Source organism: Lipophrys pholis (assembly GCF_963383615.2).
Source record: "Lipophrys pholis genome assembly, chromosome: 1".
Classification (NCBI taxonomy): Eukaryota; Metazoa; Chordata; class Actinopteri; order Blenniiformes; family Blenniidae; genus Lipophrys; species Lipophrys pholis.
The window spans coordinates 23039258-23059805 of NC_137635.1; the positions used below are offsets into that span (position 1 = coordinate 23039258).

The 20548-nt window shown below is 47.7% G+C and overlaps 1 protein-coding gene across 1 annotated transcript in view; it reads right to left on the minus strand.

Moving 5' to 3' along the window:
- cavin1b (caveolae associated protein 1b) overlaps window positions 1–20548 on the minus strand; it is a 31236-nt gene that overhangs the window by 9986 nt on the left and 702 nt on the right. The window contains exon 1 of the mRNA XM_080468067.1: window positions 20466–20548. This exon is cut by the window's right edge and continues 702 nt beyond it. Within this exon, the coding sequence (XP_080324193.1) occupies window positions 20466–20548 (83 nt within the window). The remainder of the gene's footprint in view (window positions 1–20465) is intronic.

The window sequence follows — 20548 nt, forward strand, 5'->3', positions numbered from 1 at the left end:
TGTGTGTGTGTGTGTGTGTGTGTGTGTGTGTGTGTGTGTGTGTGTGTGTGTGTGTGTGTGTGTGTGTGTGTGTGTGTGTGTGTGTGTGTGTGTGTGTGTATGTTGGAACACTGACTCTTCACCAGGTTTCAGCTGAGATCTTTTCCTTTACTAATATATGAACACACTGTTGATGCTTTCCATCCCTCCAGTATTATTGTGGTTCTACTAACAGTCCAGTTGCATCCTGAGTGGGTCAGACAGCCTCAGTAACCTTTAAATTGTTGTGGTTCAGGGTTCATGGGATTAAAATGTCTGTATTTTCTCAAAACCAAACAGTTCAAACACAAAGTCTCTACATGAGGATCATTTAGTGAAAGTTCTCCTGTTGCATTGTGGGACTTTTTCCAGACTCCCCCTGACAGCGTGGCTCTGAGGCTGTTTGATAGGAACCAGGGAGCTGCTGTCATGGTGGCTTCACCTCGTCTCACCACATCTCAGCTGGTCTCAGCTGGTCTCAGTGTCCAGTCCAAACTCTGGACATCCTTGCTTCAAAGATAATCTATGTTTTCTTTGAAGTTACTGTTGCTTGTTACACCTGCTTGCTTTGGAAGGGTTTAGTTGGGTCCTGTTGTACTCTATCATTGTAAGAGCGCTTTGAGATGTTTGTTGATGTGATTTAGCGCTTTACAAATAAAATTGAATTGAATTGAATTGAATTGAATTGAATTGAATTGAATTGAATTGAAGTGTCGACTGTTTGCTGGACGGTTCGGCTGATCGGAGCCTGTTGGGGCAGGATGATTGACACCTGGGAGTTCTGACAGATGTGAGATCCATAACGCTGAGCTTCAGCTCAGTGGACTGACTCATGCTGACTGGATGTGATTCAGTTCCTCCTGAAGCTTCCTGAACCAAACCAGCACTGAGCTGGAAAGTTGGTTTCCATAGTTACATCAACTGAACGGACAGGAGGACAGAGGTGGGCTCAAACTCATCACAACAGCCGATGTCACAGTGTTTTCTGATGGTCATTAGGGTACCATCATTGGTTTGGGTGGAACAGGGAGAACGTTTGGTCACCTGTCCCATGAAGCCTCTTCTTCTGTGGTAACCTGCCTTTCAATCCTCTATCATCTGTCTCTTCTTCCACTGTATCCCACAGTGTGAAGTCACACCCGGACAGTAACTGTCCTCCCCTGACCTCACAGGAAGGTTTCAGAACAGTGATTGTTCTCACGCTGAGGCGGGACAGCGTACCACTGCTCCACCGCGCCCTGACGTTCACACCGAGAGCATCTGACTGGATTCTACTGGAGGACGGAGATAAAAGCATTTTATTTCAACTTTATCCATTTAACAGGCGTACAAATGAACCACGTGATGTTTTTGTTTTCAACAGGATGAAGATCTCGTCTGCTTTGAGTGTGTGTGTGTGTGTGTGTGTGTGTGTGTGTGTGTGTGTGTGTGTGTGTGTGTGTGTGTGTGTATTCTTTTTCTTTAATCTGTACTTGTGTGGTTACTGAAGATGTAATTCCTGAAGCCTGCAAGTCAACAAATAAAAAGCACGCAGAGTAAAACCCTTCGCTTTAATTACAGCCAAAACATTTGTCACTGTCTCCATGGCAACCGCGGGGCTGCAACTATAATGTTTCCACATGAAAGGAAAATAGTTTTCACTGAACAGTCATCACTGTGTGTGTGTGTGTGTGTGTGTGTGTGTGTGTGTGTGTGTGTGTGTGTGTGTGTGTGTGTGTGTGTGTGTGTGTGTGTGTGTGTGTGTGTGTGTGTGTGTGTGTGTGTGTGTGTGTGTGTGTGTGTGTGGAATGAGAAGCACACTGTGAAGGCTTTCCACTCTCACATTGAAACCACACATCAGGCTGACGTGGAGGGAGAGACAGGAATCCCACTGTAACACACACACACACACACACACACACACACACACACACACACACACACACACACACACACACACACACACACACACACACACACACACACACACACACACACACACACACACACACACACACACACACACACACCCTTCTGTTTCTGCTTTCCTGTTCAAACCACCAACTCCCCTACTGCTGTGGAAAAGCCGTGTGTGTGTGTGTGTGTGTGTGTGTGTGTGTGTGTGTGTGTGTGTGTGTGTGTGTGTGTGTGTGTGTGTGTGTGTGTGTGTGTGTGTGTGTGTGTGTGTGTGATAGAGAGAGGAACTGAAAGAGCGCTCACAGTGTGTCCATGTCACTCAAACAGGCACAGTAAACACACACACACACACACAGAGGGGTTTTCCAGTAAATCTAGGAAAAGGGGAATCCTCATGATATAACTGCTGATGTAAAGAGGAACTGTGCTTCTCTGGAGGAGGAGTGAGTGAGTGAATGAGTGAGCGAGGGAGTGAGCGAGGGAGTGAATGAGTGAGGGAGTGACTGAGGGAGTGAGTGAGTGTTTCTGCCGTTGTCAAGTAAACAGATCATCACACTTATGAAGTGTTGCCACAGTTACCTTGAGAAAGTAATCTGATTACTGATGACCAGTTATTCTGTTAAAATGTAACTTAGATAGTTTACTGATTACTTGCTTTTAAAAGTAACTAAGTTAGATTGCACATTACTTTTTCAGTTACTTTCAGCAGCTGCTGACGACACCCCCCACCGTCTCAACATAAAAATGACAACCAGTTATGGGGCAAAAGAAAAAAGGGGGCGGGGCTTCTTGCCAATATAGAGGGAAATTACAAGGGTAGTGTGACTTCACTGTTACCTGAAGGTTAGAGAGAGGTGCCTGTGATTGGCTGAGAGTGGAGCAGGTGAGCACCATGCAGGGACTGCATGCACTGTGTGTGTGTGTGTGTGTGTGTGTGTGTGTGTGTGTGTGTGTGTGTGTGTGTGCGTGCGTGTGTGTGTGTGTGTGTGTGTGTGTGTGTGTGTGTGTGTGTGTGTGTGTGTGTGTGTGTGTGTGCGTGTGTGTGTGTGTGTGTGTGTGTGCGTGCGTGCGTGTGTGTGTGTGTGTGTGTGCTCCATGGGAACAGTCCCTCTGGGAAAAGCTGCTCCTCTAATCACACATTTCTATATAAAGTGAAGCCGCAGCTCAGAGGGAAAATCAGAGGAGCTGCAGCAGAGCAGCTCCTCCTCCTCTTCCTCCAGCTCCTCCTCCTCGCCCTACTACACCTCCTCTTCCTCCTCTTCCTCCAAATCCTCCTCCTCCTCGCCCTACTACACCTCCTCTTCCTCCTCTTCCTCCAAATCCTCCTCCTCCTCCTCCTCCTCCTCCACCTCATTCATCTCGTCCACCTTCTCCACCTTCTCCACCTTCTCCACCTCCTCCTCCAGCTCAGCCACCTCCTTTACCTCCTCCACCTCCTCCAGAGCTTTGCCCTCCTCCTCCTCCTCCTCCTCCTTCTATTCTTACTCCTCCACCTTATTCTCCACTTCTTCCAGCTCCTCCCACTCCTCCACCTCCATAGCGTTGATACACTCCACAGCGTTCATACCATCCACAGCGTTAACACACTGCACAGCATTAACACCCTCCACTGCATTAACACCCTCCACTGCATTAACACAGCAGCAGAAACAACATGACTAATACTTGTACTAAATCACTGTGTCACCACATTAACCTGACCTGGACCCGTCACTGACCAAACTGGACCTGGACCCGTCACTGACCGCCCTGAGGAGATCCTTCTGGATTGGGTCAGGATTCAGGTCCTGAACCAGCTGAAGTCCTGAATCCTGACTCAGCCCCGGCACTCTGGCCCTGGTGGGACAGTTTCCCACACTGGACTAACGACACTGCTGGTTCCCATGGCAACCCTGTGTTCCTGTTCTCAAACATTAGAGGAGGCTGGTTGCAGTGGGATTTATGGAGCCAGAGACTTCCTCCTGTTCCCTGGGGGGTGGGGGGGGGGGGGGGGGGGGGGGGGGGTAGCGAACAACACAGAATGACTTGACTCTGTGACTCTGTAATGACTGTAGAGAATCTGTAGTGACTCTGTAGTGAACCTAGTGACTCTGTAGTGAACCTAGTGACTCTGCAGTGACACTGTAGTGACTCTGCAGTGACACTGTAGTGAACCTAGTGAATCTGTAGTGAACCTAGTGACTCTGTAGTGACTCTGTAGTGACTCAAGGTACCCGGTAGGGACTCGGTAGTGACTCTGTAGTGACTCTAGTGACTCTAGTGACTCTGTATGGACTCTGGAGTGACTCTGGTGACTCTGTAGTGACTTTAATGACTCTGTAGTGAATCTAGTGACTTTGTAGTAACTCTGTAGTGACTCTGCAGTCTCTAGTGACTCTGTAGTGACTCTAGTGACTCTGTAGAGACTGTAGAGACTCTGTGGTGACTCTGGTGAATCTGTAGTGATTCTAAGAGACTCTGTAGAAACTCTAATGACTCTGTTGTGACTCTGTAGTGACTCTAGTCACTCTGTAGAGATTATGTAGTGTGGTCGCTCTGTAGTGAATCTCGTGACTCTGTAGGGACTCTGTAGTGACTCTATTGACTCTGTAGTGACTCTGTAGTGACTCTAGTGACTCTTTAGTGACTCTGTAGAGACTCTAGTGACTCTGTAGTGACTCTTTAGTGACTCTATAGTGATTCTGTAGAGACTCTAGTGCCTCTAGTGACTGTGGAGACTGTAGAGACTCTCGTGACTCTGTAGAGACTCTATAGTGACTCTAGTGACTCTGTAGTGACTCTGTAGAGACACTGTAGTGACTCCAGTGACTCGGTAGAGACTCTTGGTTGACTCTAGTGACTCTAGTGACTTTGTAGTGACTCTGTAGAGACTCTGTAGTGACTCTGTAGTGACTCTAGTGACTCTGTAATGACTGTAGAGAATCTGCAGTGACTAGAGACGCCGTAGAGACGCTGTAGTGACTCTGGTGACTGTAGTGAATCGAGTAACTCTGTAGTGACTCTGTAGTGACTCTGTAGTGACTCTAGTGACTCTGTAGAGGCTCTGTAGAGACTCTGTAGAGACTCTGGTGACTATGTAGAGACTCTGTAGTGACTCTAGTGACTCTAGTGACTCTAGTGACTCTGTAATGACTGTAGAGAATCTGCAGTGACTAGTGACGCCGTAGAGACGCTGTTGTGACTCTGGTGACTGTAGTGAATCTAGTGACTCTGTAATGACTGTAGAGAATCTGCAGTGACTAGTGACGCCGTAGAGACGCTGTAGTGACTCTGGTGACTGTAGTGACTCTAGTGACTCTGTAGAGGCTCTGTAGTGACTTTGTAGAGACTCTGTAGAGACTGTGGTGACTATGTAGAGACTCTGTAGTGACTCCAGGGTTGCAGGGCTCCATGGTTCCATGGTTCCATGGTTCCAGGGCACCAGGGCACCAGGGTTGCAGAGTTCCAGGGCTCCTGGGCTCCTGGGCTCCTGGGCTCCACGGTTCCAGGGTTCCAGGGTTGGAGAGTTCCAGGGATCCAGGGCTCCTGGGCTCCAGGGCTCTAGGGTTCCAGGGCTCCAGGGCTCCAGGATTCCATGGTTCCATGGTTCCAGGGTTCCAGGGTTGCAGAGTTACAGGGCTCCAGGGCTCCAGGGCTCCAGGGCTCCAGGATTCAGGGGTTCTAGGGTTTCGATGGACACTTCCTGTGTGGACACATTATTCTCCACTAATTCTGATCAACGGGTGAAGAACTTCCTAAAACCCCGGACAGGATGAAGACCCGGGTTTCTTCTAAAACACGAGATATCCAGGCAGGTGGATTTCAGTCATTTCTTTGTTGTTCAGTCCAAACTGTGAGTTTGTGAAAACATTGACAGGAAAGCTGCAGAAGCCTGAGAAAACAAGAGTTTTTATAAAAATGTGTTGAAGTGAAGATTTCCAGTGAAGCTCAGAGCTTCTCTGGCTGCTGATGTGAGAAAAGTCAGACTGCAGGCTTCCTCGTGGTCTGTCTGTCCAGGTCAGCACCCTGGAACCTGAATTAGATAAAGTGCTTGAAAGATGGGAGACTGATGAGATTGATGACTGATGAGATGAGGTTGATGACTGATGAGATGAGGTTGATGACTGATGAGATGAGGTTGGTGACTGATGAGATGAGGTTGGTGACTGATGAGATGAGGTTGGTGACTGATGAGATGAGGTTGATGACCGATGAGATGATGTTGGTGACTGATGATATGAGGTTGGTGACTGATGATATGAGGTTGATGACTGATGAGATGAGGTTGATGACTGATGAGATGAGGTTGGTGACCGATGAGATGAGGTTGGTGACTGATGAGATTAGGTTGATGACTGATGAGATGAGGTTGGTGACTGATGATATGAGGTTGGTGACTGATGAGATGAGGTTGGTGACTGATGAGATGAGGTTGTGACCGATGAGATGAGGTTGGTGACTGATGAGATGAGGTTGGTGACTGATGAGATGAGGTTGGTGACTGATGAGATGAGGTTGGTGACTCAGAAGCTCCTTCACGTGTTCCAGTCACACGTTTCAGACGTGTTCAGCAGCAAGAGGAAGTAGTTGTGAGGAAACTTTGATTTTGAAGTGAACTTGATCTAAACGCTGCTGTGGAGTTCCAGGTGAACCTGCAGCAAGTTTCATCACATGATCATTGGTACGATGACTTCTTTTGGCCACAGGAGGCGCTGTTGTTTCTGAAGTTTAAGACTTCTTGTTTGAGCGACACGCTGCTGGAGTCTCTGCTGCCGATGTTCCACACTGATGCAGCAGTAGACACTGGGCCCACCGGTCCTGGGCTCCAACCACAACTCACACCTCAACCTCACATGGTCCATTTCATTACAAGGTGTTGGTTCTGGTTTGTTGAGCTTGAGTTTGTTGAAGAGCGAGGCTGAAGCCTGCAGCTGAATCCTGCTGAGCTTCTTCTCCAACAGCCTCCTGTTTTCCGACAATCAGTCCACATCATCTGACCTCTCAGGGATTTCTTCCTGAAGGCAGCAACACCAAGTTGCACTCATTTAGTTCTCATACTGAAGCAGATGGGACATTTGAAATATTTCCAGATTTATGCCCCCCCCCCCCCCCCCCCCCCCAGAGAGAACGTAATGGAAGGTTGACTGGAGTGTCGATGAAGACGAGCTGGAGCTCCACCACAAGCCTTCCTCTGTTTGTAACGTGGGAGAGCTGCAGTCATATGACCCGGCAGTTCATCTGAGGAAACAAACTGTTTTCAATAATCCTCTTCTGACTCACTGACTCGTGCAAAAGTTTCAGAATAAAGTCATTTAGTGAAACAAAGATGTGAAAGATAATTTCTGACTGAAGTCCAGTGAGCAGCTTTAGAGAAGACTGGAGGTCTGGAAGCAGCAGACAGTCCAGAGTCACTACTAGTCACCGCTAAATTACTGAACACTGTGACCCGAAGTCACTGAACACTGTGACCTGAAGTCACTGAACACTGTGACCTGAAGTCACTCAACACTGTTACCTGGAGTCACTGAACACTGTGACCTGAAGTCACTGAACACTGTGACCTGAAGTCACTGAACACTTTGAAATGAAGTCACTGAACACTGTGACCTGAAGTCACTGAACACTTTGACCTGAAGTCACTGAACACTGTGACCTGAAGTCACTGAACACTTTGACCCGAAGTCACTGAACACTGTGACCTGAAGTCACTCAACACTGTGACCCGAAGTCACTGAACACTTTGACCTGAAGTCACTCAACACTTTGACCTGAAGTCACTCAACACTGTGACCTGAAGTCACTGAACACTTTGACCTGAAGTCACTGAACACTGTGACCTGAAGTCACTGAACACTTTGACCTGAAGTCACTGAACACTGTGACCTGAAGTCACTGAATACTTTGACCTGAAGTCACTGAACACTGTGACCTGAAGTCACTGAACACTGTGACCTGAAGTCACTGAACACTTTGACCTGAAGTCACTGAACACTTTGACCTGAAGTCACTGAACACTGTGACCTGAAGTCACTCAACACTGTTACCTGGAGTCACTGAACACTGTGACCCGAAGTCACTGAACACTGTGACCTGAAGTCACTCAACACTTTGACCTGAAGTCACTGAACACTGTGACCTGAAGTCACTGAACACTGTGACCTGAAGTCACTGAACACTTTGACCTGAAGTCACTGAACACTGTGACCTGAAGTCACTGAACACTGTGACCTGAAGTCACTCAACACTGTGACCTGAAGTCACTGAACACTTTGACCTGAAGTCACTGAACACTGTGACCTGAAGTCACTGAACACTTTGACCCGAAGTCACTGAACACTTTGACCTGAAGTCACTGAACACTGTGACCTGAAGTCACTGAACACTTTGACCCGAAGTCACTGAACACTTTGACCCGAAGTCACTGAACACTGTGACCCGAAGTCACTGAACACTGTGACCTGAAGTCACTGAACACTGTGACCTGAAGTCACTGAACACTGTGAACTGAAGTCACTGAACACTTTGACATGAAGTCACTGAACACTTTGACCTGAAGTCACTGAACACTGTGACCTGAAGTCACTGAACACTGTGAACTGAAGTCACTGAACACTGTGACCTGAAGTCACTGAACACTGTGACCTGAAGTCACTGAACACTTTGACATGAAGTCACTGAACACTGTGACTTGAAGTCACTGAACACTGTGACCTGCAGTCACTGAACACTGTGACCTGCAGTCACTGAACACTTTGACATGAAGTCACTGAACACTGTGACTTGAAGTCACTGAACACTGTGACCTGCAGTCACTGAACACTGTGACCTGCAGTCACTGAACACTTTGACATGAAGTCACTGAACACTGTGACCTGAAGTCACTGAACACTTTGACATGAAGTCACTGAACACTTTGACCTGAAGTCACTGAACACTGTGACCTGCAGTCACTGAACACTTTGACATGAAGTCACTGAACACTTTGACATATTGTCAGAGGAGAGTGACAACATGGGGGAAAGTGACATCATGGAGGAGAGTGACTACATGGGGGAGAGTGACATCATAAGGTAGAGTGACATCATGGTAGTGACTCCACCATGTGTCAGAGTGACGTAGAGGAAAGAGACATTTGGGTGGAGACACAGCAGACTTTTGAAGTTCAGTTTTATCTGGTTATTAAATGTATAACTTAAATATTTGAACAGGGATGGTGAAAAGACTCAGTGGACTCTGTGTTTTATCCTCAGTCACTCGAGGTGGAGGAGGTGGGTGGAGGCGAAGGGTGGAGGGTGGAGGAGGTGGTCTGTCTCCAGCAGCAGTGCTTCCCGAGCTCATGACTGTACCAGTGTTGTGCCAAAAACTCATTTCCGTCCACGCGAGAGGCTTTTATCAGGATTTACAGCATAACGTTAAAATATACTAAACTGTGTAACGTATGTCTGATAATAAAATAAACAATATAAAATCTATATCTTTATTTTACATGGAAACTTTGGTAAATCATCTCAACTGCAGTATTTTTTGCATGAAACCTTTCCAGAGACTCACTTTGTTACCGTGATCATACACTTTAGTATATTTGTACCTTAAAGCTGTAAATCCTAATAAAAGCAGCTGGAACAGAAGAGACGTCCCCAGAGACTGGAGACAGACAGTCAGTGTCCTCCTGAGGACGGGATCAGTTTTTACACTGGAACATCCACACTGCAGCTTTACTCACTGTGGCTGTCACCGTACTATGTGTTTACTCTGGAATTACACTGATTGGTACACACCTGGTCACTATTGATAATCAATCAGTTCAATCCTCTATCATTGATAATCAATCAGTTCAATCCTCTATCATTGATAATTCAGACATTTCAGACCAAAACACTTTGTTGTGTTTTCATTTCAGAAATGTTTTATGTTTACAAGACAACATTTGGAAAACGATGTTCATTTCCACAGAAACGGTAGAAACATTGAAAATTATGTAGTTTTTGTTTTGGTTCTGTTGTTAGTTTTAGTACTGAAAGCACACACACACACACACACACACACACACACACACACACACACACACACACACACACACACACACACACACACACACACACACACACACACACACACACACACACACACACACACACACACACACACACAGCAGAGAACAATGAGCTCTAAACATGAACACTGGGAGAACACGGACATTCTGGTGGACAGACCACCAAGTCTGATTGTTATTACGGTGACTGTCAAAATAAAAGTACCAAGTCTGATTGTTATTATAGTGACTGTCAAAATAAAACTACCAGTCCAGGAGAACATGGACTGGGAGTCATGACACGGCGGAGGAAACTTTGTTCTCAGGCTTTCTCCGCACCCCCTAGTGGTATGAACGGACGCCTAAAACACTGCGTGAGTTTCATGTTTTGACCTGAAGCGTTGCTCTGGTCCAGGGTTCAGGATCTTCATTCAGGGTTCAGGATCTTCATTCAGGGTTCAGGATCTTCATCCAGGGTTCCTGCTCTTCATCCAGGGTTCCTGCTCTTCATCCAGGGTTCAGGCTCTTCATTCAGGGTTCAGGCACTTCATCCAGGATTCAGGCACTTCATCCAGGATTCAGGCACTTCATCCAGGGTTCAGGCTCTTCATCCAGGGTTCAGGATCTTCATTCAGGGTTCAGGCTCTTCATTCAGGGTTCAGGATCTTCATCTAGGGTTCCTGCTCTTCATCCAGTGTTCAGGCTCTTCATCCAGGGTTCAGGCCCTTCATTCAGGGTTCAGGCTCTTCATCCAGGATTCAGGCACTTCATCCAGGATTCAGGCACTTCATCCAGTGTTCAGGCTCTTCATCCAGGGTTCAGGCCCTTCATTCAGGGTTCAGGCACTTCATCCAGGATTCAGGCACTTCATCCAGGGTTCAGGCCCTTCATCCAGGGTTCAGGATCTTCATTCAGGGTTCAGGATCTTCATCCAGGATTCCTGCCTCTTCATCCAGGGTTCAGGCACTTCATCCAGGATTCAGGCACTTCATCCAGGGTTCAGGCTCTTCATCCAGGGTTCCTGCTCTTCATCCAGGGTTCAGGCTCTTCATTCAGGGTTCCTGCTCTTCATCCAGGGTTCAGGCTCTTCATCCAGGGTTCAGGCTCTTCATTCAGGGTTCCTGCTCTTCATCCAGGGTTCAGGCTCTTCATCCAGGGTTCCTGCTCTTCATCCAGGGTTCCTGCCCTTCATCCAGGGTTCAGGCTCTTCATGCAGATCATCGTTCTCCAGTTTGTTAGGTGAAATGCAGCGACAGCAGCAAACACACTTTAACCCGGCTTGGAGTTTCTACTGAAGATGAATCTCAACAAGATGATGAAGTGAAGGACAGGGTTAATCCTAATCCTGTTTAAGAAAATCCAACGTTGTAAAGTAAGTGAGTACCTGGAAGTAGTGCAGTGTGACCTGAGTGTGACCTGAATGTGACCTGAGTGTGTTCAGTGCACAACTTTCCTCTCAGGTCTGATTAGACTTTATCAAAGAAAATAGAACCTGTGTTGAATTGAAGTCACAGTTTCCAGGAGCAGGTGTAGATTAAATACATGAAGAATAAAGATATACAATAAAAGTAAAGTAAAGTAAAGTAAAGTAAAGTAAAGTAAAGTAAAGGGCATGCTTCCGTATTAAAGTGATTATATGCAGATTTAAAGCAGGAGTCACTTGGACGCTTGTTTTGTTGTGGTTTCAGTTGCTATGGTTACCGTGGTAATCGCCGATGTTGCGGTTTATTCTGAGGCGAGTTTGAAGACCTTTTTTTCTTGACTGAGATCATTTATACCGTTTTTCTTTTTCTTTTAGTTTTTTTTACGGTGAAACAAATCTTTTCTGTTTCACTTGGTTTGTGAGTTAAATGTTTTCTGCTGGTTTCTTTGTTCACACGTGGACCGTCAGCGTACTGGACCCGCCTGTGGACAGAGGTGGCATCACCCACAGCTGGAATCAATTCAGCTGCATGAATAATCTACATTCTTCTGGTTTGGCCTTCCAGCTGTTGGAGCCACTTTGTTTCCTTCAGTTCAGATGAAACCAGCTTCATGAAACAAAAACCTCGCAGACTGACATGGACACCGTGGAAGACGAGGACCCGGCCCTCAACATGTGGATTTGTTTAATTGTTTCCTACGTTCCCCTTCAGGTGATGGGGCGAGCTGGACTAAGACCAGGTGGACTCAGACCAGATGTGAAGATTAGAAACGGTGAGACTCTGGGGACGGTTCACGCAGACGTGGAACGTTCAGGACAAAGCAGTCCGGGTGGAGACAGATAAAGAGGACTACAGCCTCGAACAGGGCCACATTCTGCTGAAGTCCTAAAGGCCTTTTCCTTCTCACAATCAAACAACTATGTGATAGTGGCTATTTATAGATCGCTGTGCAGTCCACTCACTGCCTCCTTCCTCCGCCCAAACTCCTTCACCTCCTTCTCTCTCTCTGAGGGGCCCCCACCCTGTCCTAACCACACTCTGTACCAACCAGGCCAAAACCTGCCCGGCACAAACAATGTCGACACAATGGAGCCTGTAAAAGCAGCCGGAGCGTTTCAGCCAGAGCGTTTCAGCCTGCCGTGTCCTTATAAGGGCAGAAAGAAAAGCTTCAGTTCTGATGAGTCTCAATGTGGATCCGACTGATCTGCTTTAAATCCCCTCAATGCAGAGCAGCTCGTCTGCTGAGGACCAACATCAAGACCTTAAGGGAGACATAAGGTCTGACGATGGACCGCCACCCTCGGCACGGTGGTGGTGGTGGTGATAAATAGATAAATAAATAAATAAATAAATAAATAAATGGTGATGGTGGTGGTGGGGGTGATGGTGGTGGTGATGGTGATGGTCGTGGTTGGGTGGAGGTGGTGATGGTAATGGTGATCGTGGTGGTGGTGCTGATGGAGATGGTGATGGTGATTGTGGTGGTGGTGATGGTGATGATGGTGGTGGTGATGGTGATGGTGATGGTGATGGTGATGGTGATGGTGATGGTGATGGTGGTGGTGGTGATGGTGGTGGTGGTGGTGGTGATGGTGATGGTGGTGGTGGTGGTGATGGTGATGGTAATGGTGATGGTGATGGTGATGGTGATGGTGATGGTGGTGGAGGTGGTGGTGATGGAGATGTTGATGATGGTAGTGGGGTGGAGGTGGTGATGGTAATGGTGATCGTGGTGGTGGTGCTGATGGAGATGGTGATGGTGATTGTGGTGGTGGTGGTGGTGGTGGTGGTGGTGGTGATGGTGATGGTGATGGTGATGGTGGTGGTGGTGGTGGTGATGGTGATGGTGATGGTGGTGGTGGTGATGGTGGTGGTGATGACAACAACAAAGTCATGTGGAAAAGAGAAGCCGAAACATTCAGAGTTATTAATTGTACTGATATACAGAATAGAGCTCCATGTCAACCACAGGAACTTTCAACGAGTCCAAGGAACCAACACAAGAACCTCCTACAGTTACTAGGAACCACCACAAGAACTTCTTACAGTTACAAGGTACCACCACAAGAACCTCCTACAGGTACTAGGAACCACCAGAAGAACTTCCTAAAGTTACTAGGAACTACCACAACAACTTCCTACAGGTACTAGGAACTAATACAAGAACTTCCTACAGATACTAGGAACCACCACAAGAACTTCTTACAGTTAATAGGAACATCATGGGACTTTGGTTCCCGTATTAGGAACATCCCAGGAACAGGGACCAGGTTCAAGACCCTGAAAGACTAGACCACTGAGAGCGCTGGTTTGTTCTCTGAGTTTCACTGTAGAACTGAGTGACGACAACAGGATGCAGAGTTAAACCCCTGGGTCTGTGCCATGGCGAAGGAAAGGTTCTGGTTCTGGTTCTGGTTCCACACTCAGAGTCAGAGTCCAGAGCTGGTGGTCAGCTGAGTCCTCCTCCTTCTTCTGCGAACCTCGTGGTGAAATCCAACCACAAAGATCAGCTGACTGGTGATGCTGCTTATTTATCACAGCAGGATGATGGTTCCCTCCCTGATCACTAGAACCTGATCATCAGCAGAAGGTTGGTGTTTGGATTAGAAAAACATTTCAACAGTTTCACAATGTGGTGAAAGTTAAAGTGGAGGGAGGTGGAGGAGCTAGGATCTGGAGTGGGGCGTGGTGAGGAGGAGCAGGGGGAGGAGGAGCAGGAGGAAGGGGAGTAGGAGGAGGAGCAGGGGAGGAGGAGGAGCAGGAGGAGGAGCAGGGCTGGGCGGAGGGAGGGTGGAATGCCTGTGCTATGAATCAGCTGTCTAAATATGGCTCCTGCTCTGCATCCACACCGTCCACTCCCTGTATGAAGGACACCTCCTCCTCCTCCTCCTCCTCCTCCTCCTCCTCCTCGTCTTCCAGTTTATCTTCTCTCTCACTCTCCAACAGGTTTATTATTATTCTTCTTAGGAGACGGGAGAAGCTCCACATGCTTCATGTTTTCATAGTTCATGTAGAGTCTGAACACCGTCACCTTGAGCTACACCCGATCCAGATCTTTAACCAGAAGAAGAAGGAGCAAAAGGTTCAACATGCTCCACCTGAAGATACCTGCAGCATCTCATCACCCCATTGCACCTCCACCCTGCTGTCCTCCACCCAGCTCCATCCTTCTGTCCTCCACCCAGCTCGACCCTGATGGAGCTCCAGCCTCTTCATATTGTTAATACTTCTCATGATGTTCACATGTCGCTCACTCACAACTGCAAGAGTCTCTACAGAGTCTCTACAGAGTCATTAGAGTGTCTACAGAGTCTACAGAGTTACTGGAGTCTCTACAGAGTTATTAGAGTCACTACATTCTCTACAGAGTCACTAGAGTCTCTACAGAGTCTCTACAGAGTCATTAGAGTGTCTACAGAGTCTACAGAGTTATTAGAGTCACTACATTCTCTACAGAGTCAATAGAGTCTCTACAGAGTCTCTACAGAGTCATTAGAGTGTCTACAGAGTCTACAGAGTTATTAGAGTCACTACATTCTCTACAGAGTCACTAGAGTCTCTACAGAGTCTCTACAGAGTCATTAGAGTGTCTACAGAGTCTACAGAGTTATTAGAGTCACTACATTCTCTACAGAGTCACTAGAGTCTCTACAGAATCATCAGAGTGTCTACAGAGTCACTAGTCACTACAGAGTCTACAGCGTCACTAGAATAACTACAGAGTCTCTACAAAGTCTACAGAGTCACTAGAGTCACTAGAGAGTCATACAGAGTCTCTACATAGTCACTACAGTCACTACAGAGTCTCTACAGAGTCTCTACGGAGTCTCTACAGAGTCACTAGAGTCCTTACAGAGTCTCTAAAGTCACTATAGAGTCTCTACAGAGTCATTAGAGTCCCTACAGAACCGACAGAGTCACTAGAGTCACGACAGAGTCACTACAGTCTCTACAGAGTCTCTACAGAGTCTCTTCAGAGTCAATAGAGTCTCTACAGAGTCACGAGAGAGTCTCTACAGAGTCTCTACAGAGTCTACAGTCTCTAAAATAAAAAGAAATAAAAAAAGAGTCTACAGTCTCTAGAGTCACTATAGAGTCTCTACAGAGTCATTACAGTCTCTACAGAATCGACAGAGTCACTAGAATCACTACAGAGTTACCAGAGTCTCTATGGAGTCTCTACAGAGTCACTAGAGTCCTTACAGAGTCTACAGAGTCTCTACAGAGTCACTAGAGTCCGTACAGAGTCTACAGTCTCTACAGAGTCACTACAGAGTCCCTACAGAGTCACTAGAGTCCTTACAGAGTCTACAGAGTCACTAGAATCAGTACAGAGTCACTACAGAGTCCCTACAGAGTCACTTGAGAGTCATACAGAGTCTCTACAGAGTCATTAGAGTCCCTACAGAGTCACTAGAGTCCTTACAGAGTCAATAGAATCACTGCAGAGCTGCAGGTCCATGCATATCTTCCCCTCTGTTTGAGAAGCTCTAGCAGTGTCAGTGTGTTGTCAGACTGTGTTCGGTTGTTATTCCAGTTCAGTTCTGCTCTCTGCTGCTCCGTTTTCTCAGCCTCACTGTTTTCCTCACTCCGTTTCTTCCTGTTTTGGCTGCAATGTTCAACAAAGTTACCAGAAAATTAAAGGAATGAATCCATGTGTGGCTCCAACAGGACGGTGTAGAAACCAGGCCTCCGTCACAAACACTGTTTCACATGGATTCACCCTCTGGGGGGCCTGAAAACTATCCTCTCTTCTTCTTCTTATCATATTATTATTATTATTATGATTATTATTATTATTATTGAAAGCACACACACACACACACACACACACACACACACACACACACACACACACACACACACACACACACACACAGCCTGAGCGTCTCCCCGGTCTGTGGTGGAGTGAAGGAGGCCTCAGTCAGGAGTTGACCTCGCAGCCCGTTAACATTCAGCACATCTGGTGGCAGAGCTTTGTAACACTGGACGCTTCAGTCCATCAGTCTGGGTCGTCTTCGTCCACAGCGTCCAGAGCTGTCCTGATGCTCTAAAGAGGAAGAACTTCCCCGTGCTCACGACAGAGGTCAGAGGTCAAACAACACCAGATTCCCAGTGGACACACCGACATTGTTCCTGTTGCTCTGCTGACTGGAGGCAATCTGCTCTACAGCAGCAACAGAACAGCACAGAACATTGAAACCAGAGCAACACACTGAGCTCTGCTGCTTTAATAAAGAGGAATCTGGCATCATGTCATCGTTGGCAACGTAAACAGAGCCAGACACGGAGCCATAGAACCATGGAACCATAGGCCCACGGAGCCATAGAACCATGGAACCATAGAGCCACGGAGCCATAGAACTATAGAGCCATAGAGACATGAAGCCATAGAACCATGGAACCATAGGGCCACGGAGCCATAGAACCATGGAACCATAGAGCCACAGAGCCATAGAACCATGGAACCATAGAGCCACGGAGCCATAGAACTATTGAGCCACAGAGACATGAAGCCATAGAACCATGGAACCATAGAGCCACGGAGCCATAGAACTATTGAGCCACAGAGACATGAAGCCATAGAACCATGGAACCATAGAGCCACGGAGCAATTGAACCATAGAGCCATAGAGTCATGGAGCCATAGAGCCATGGAGCCATAGAGCCATGGAGCCATGGAGCCACGGAGCCACGGAACCATAGAACCATGGAACCATAGGGCCACGGAGCAATAGAACCATTAAGCCATAGAGTCATGGAGCCATAGAGCCACAGAGCCATAGAGCCATAGAGCCATAGAGCCATCATGATCATCCAGTGATCAGCCAGAAATCATCCAGTGATCAGCCAGTGATCATCCAGTGATCAGCCAGTGATCAGCCAGTGATCAGCCAGTGATCAGCCAGTGATCAGCCAGTGATCAGCCAGTGATCAGCCAGCCACAGATTTCAAACACTTCAGGGGGAGTTTCTTCTCCGCTCTGCTGACGGTGTGTTGCAGAGTGGCTCTTCAGCTGAGCGAAGAGGTTCAACCGCCAGGATCCTGATCTGTGGAGTGACTCAATCCAGTCCTGGAGAGTCCAGAGTGGAAACTCTGAATGTTCTGCACTGCTCAGCTAAACACTGCATTAACCCCCAAACTGCTGAATTAACCCCCGAACTGCTACATTAACCCCCGAACTGCTGAATTAACCCCCGAACTGCTACATTAACCCCCGAACTGCTGAATTAACCCCCGAACTGCTACATTAACCCCCGAACTGCTGCATTAACCCCCAAACTGCTGAATTAACCCCCAAACTGCTGAATTAACCCCCAAACTGCTGAATTAACCCCCGAACTGCTACATTAACCCCCTGAACTGCTGCATTAACCCCTGAACTGCTGCATTAACCCCCGAACTGCTGAATTAACCCCCGAACTGCTGAATTAACCCCCTGAACTGCTGCATTAACCCCTGAACTGCTGCATTAACCCCCGAACTGCTGAATTAACCCCCAAACTGCCGCATTAACCCCTGAACTGCTACATTAACCCCTGAACTGCTGCATTAACCCCCGAACTGCTGAATTAACCCCCTGAACTGCTACATTAACCCCTGAACTGCTGCATTAACCCCTGAACTGCTGAATTAACCCCCGAACTGCTACATTAACCCCCTGAACTGCTGCATTAACCCCCGAACTGCTGAATTAACCCCCGAACTGCTGAATTAACCCCCGAACTGCTACATTAACCCCCTGAACTGCTGCATTAACCCCCGAACTGCCGCATTAACCCCCGAACTGCTGAATTAACCTCCGAACTGCTGCATTAACCCCTGAACTGCTACATTAACCCCCCGAACTGCTGCATTAACCCCCGAACTGCTGCATTAACCCCCGAACTGCTGAATTAACCCCCGAACTGCTACATTAACCCCCTGAACTGCTGCATTAACCCCCGAACTGCCGCATTAACCCCCGAACTGCTGCATTAACCCCCGAACTGCTACATTAACCCCCGAACTGCTACATTAACCCCTGAACTGCTGCATTAACCCCTGAACTGCTGCATTAACCCCTGAACTGCTGCATTAACCCCCGAACTGCTACATTAACCCCCGAACTGCTGCATTAACCCCTGAACTGCTACATTAACCCCCGAACTGCTGCATTAACCCCCGAACTGCTGCATTAACCTCCAAACTGCTACATTAACCCCTGAACTGCTACATTAACCCTCGCAGCAATGCCTCGCAGAACAACAGCAGCAGCAGGGCTCTCCTCACTCCACCCACTCTCCTCCACCGTCTCCTCACTCAACCCACTGTCCTCTGACACTCCTCCACCTTCTCCTCACTCCACCCACTCTCCTCCACCGTCTCCTCACTCAACCCACTGTCCTCTGACACTCCTCCACCTTCTCCTCACTCCCCCCACATTCCTCCACCTTCTCCTCACTCCACCCACTGTCCTCTGATACTCCTGCACCTTCTCCTCACTCCACCCACATTCCTCCACCTTCTCCTCACTCCACCCACTGTCCTCTGATACTCCTGCACCTTCTCCTCACTCCACCCACATTCCTCCACCTTCTCCTCACTCCACCCACTGTCCTCTGACACTCCTGCACCTTCCCCAGCACCTCCAGCAGGCTTGTGTTATGTTCCATCTTCCTTTGAAAGGTGGGGGTGAAGAAAGACTTTCCGAGTGTTTGGGAGAGTGAATGCTTCAGCAGCACGCCGGCTCACATGTGAAGGCTTGTATCCTCTGTGAAAAATATCTGGGAGCCACATGTGGTGAACATGCAGATGGAAGTGAGTAACGATCTGCATTAAGGCCACGAGGAGGAATGGTGGAGGAATCACAAACACCACGGTTTGCTTCCGTGTGTGTCTCAGTACGAAGGAGGAATGACCTCCGTCAGCTAAACATGATAAAGTCTGCTGAGTGGAGCTCGCTGGGTTTATTTGGATGCTGTCATTCGTGGTAACTCGGAAAATGTGGCGCATACCAACATGGAACATGACTGGAAGCTATGTTTTCTGATAAATAAGTGCGAGCATCCTGTAATTGTTTCCACAGGTGAGGATGTGTTTGGACAAGCTTTGGGGTTGGAACCGCATCATCTCACCCTAAACTCCGTTCATCACAACCTCCATCTGTTTGCACCTTGACAGTTAATCTCTGGGTAGCTTAGTGTAGACAAGTCTTCTGCTCTTAGAAGACAAGTCGCTTCCTTTGTCCTCAGGACATTGTGTGTCTCTCACACGGAGCTGACGGATGTTCCTCACAGTCCACATGACCAAACCAGCCTGCTGCCAGACAAACCACACAAACGTTCACACTCCCAATCGGTGAGTTGGTGTCAAATTAAAACTAGAGTAAGAGAAGGTCTGTTTGGAAAACTGCCCCTGAAGTCTGACAGAATATTAACCTAAAGATACAAACAGAAGTGAAAGTTTTTCCTTTATTGTGCAGAAAACCAATCGAACCTTCAGCTGTGAGTACTCTGCTGTAACTCCTTCAGCTGTGAGTACTCTGCTGTAACTCCTTCAGCTGTGAGTATTCTGCTGTAACTCCTTCAGCTGTGAGTACTCTGCTGTAACTCCTTCAGCTGTGAGTACTCTGCTGTAACTCCTTCAGCTGTGAGTACTCTGCTGTAACTCCTTCAGCTGTGAGTATTCTGCTGTAACTCCTTCAGCTGTGAGTACTCTGCTGTAACTCCTTCAGCTGTGAGTACTCTGCTGTAACTCCTTCAGCTGTGAGTATTCTGCTGTAACTCCTTCAGCTGTGAGTACTCTGCTGTAACTCCTTCAGCTGTGAGTACTCTGGACTTAATCTCTTTTCTTTTCCTCCATTTTCAGACTTTTGGGTTGGTCCAGTGGGCAGACCGGACCTGCTCTGAAGCCAGTTTAGATTCATGTGCCCCATGTTTGACTCCTGATCTGAACCACTTTGGAGAAAATAGAACATTTTTGTAATAAATAGACTGAGGAATGAAAGCTACGGGTGAAAGATGGTTTGTTGAGACGTGAGCAGCCGTCAGGATGAGTTTGTGTGAGTGTTTGGCCCCCCGCCACGCCCATAGCCCAGCAGCGGCTGTGGAGGAGCTGGGGAATCGTACTCTCACCTGGTAGATCATGACTTTGAAGTTGCGTCTCTTGAGCAGCTCGGCCTCGTTGTTCTCCAGTTTCTTGATCTGGCCGCCCTGCT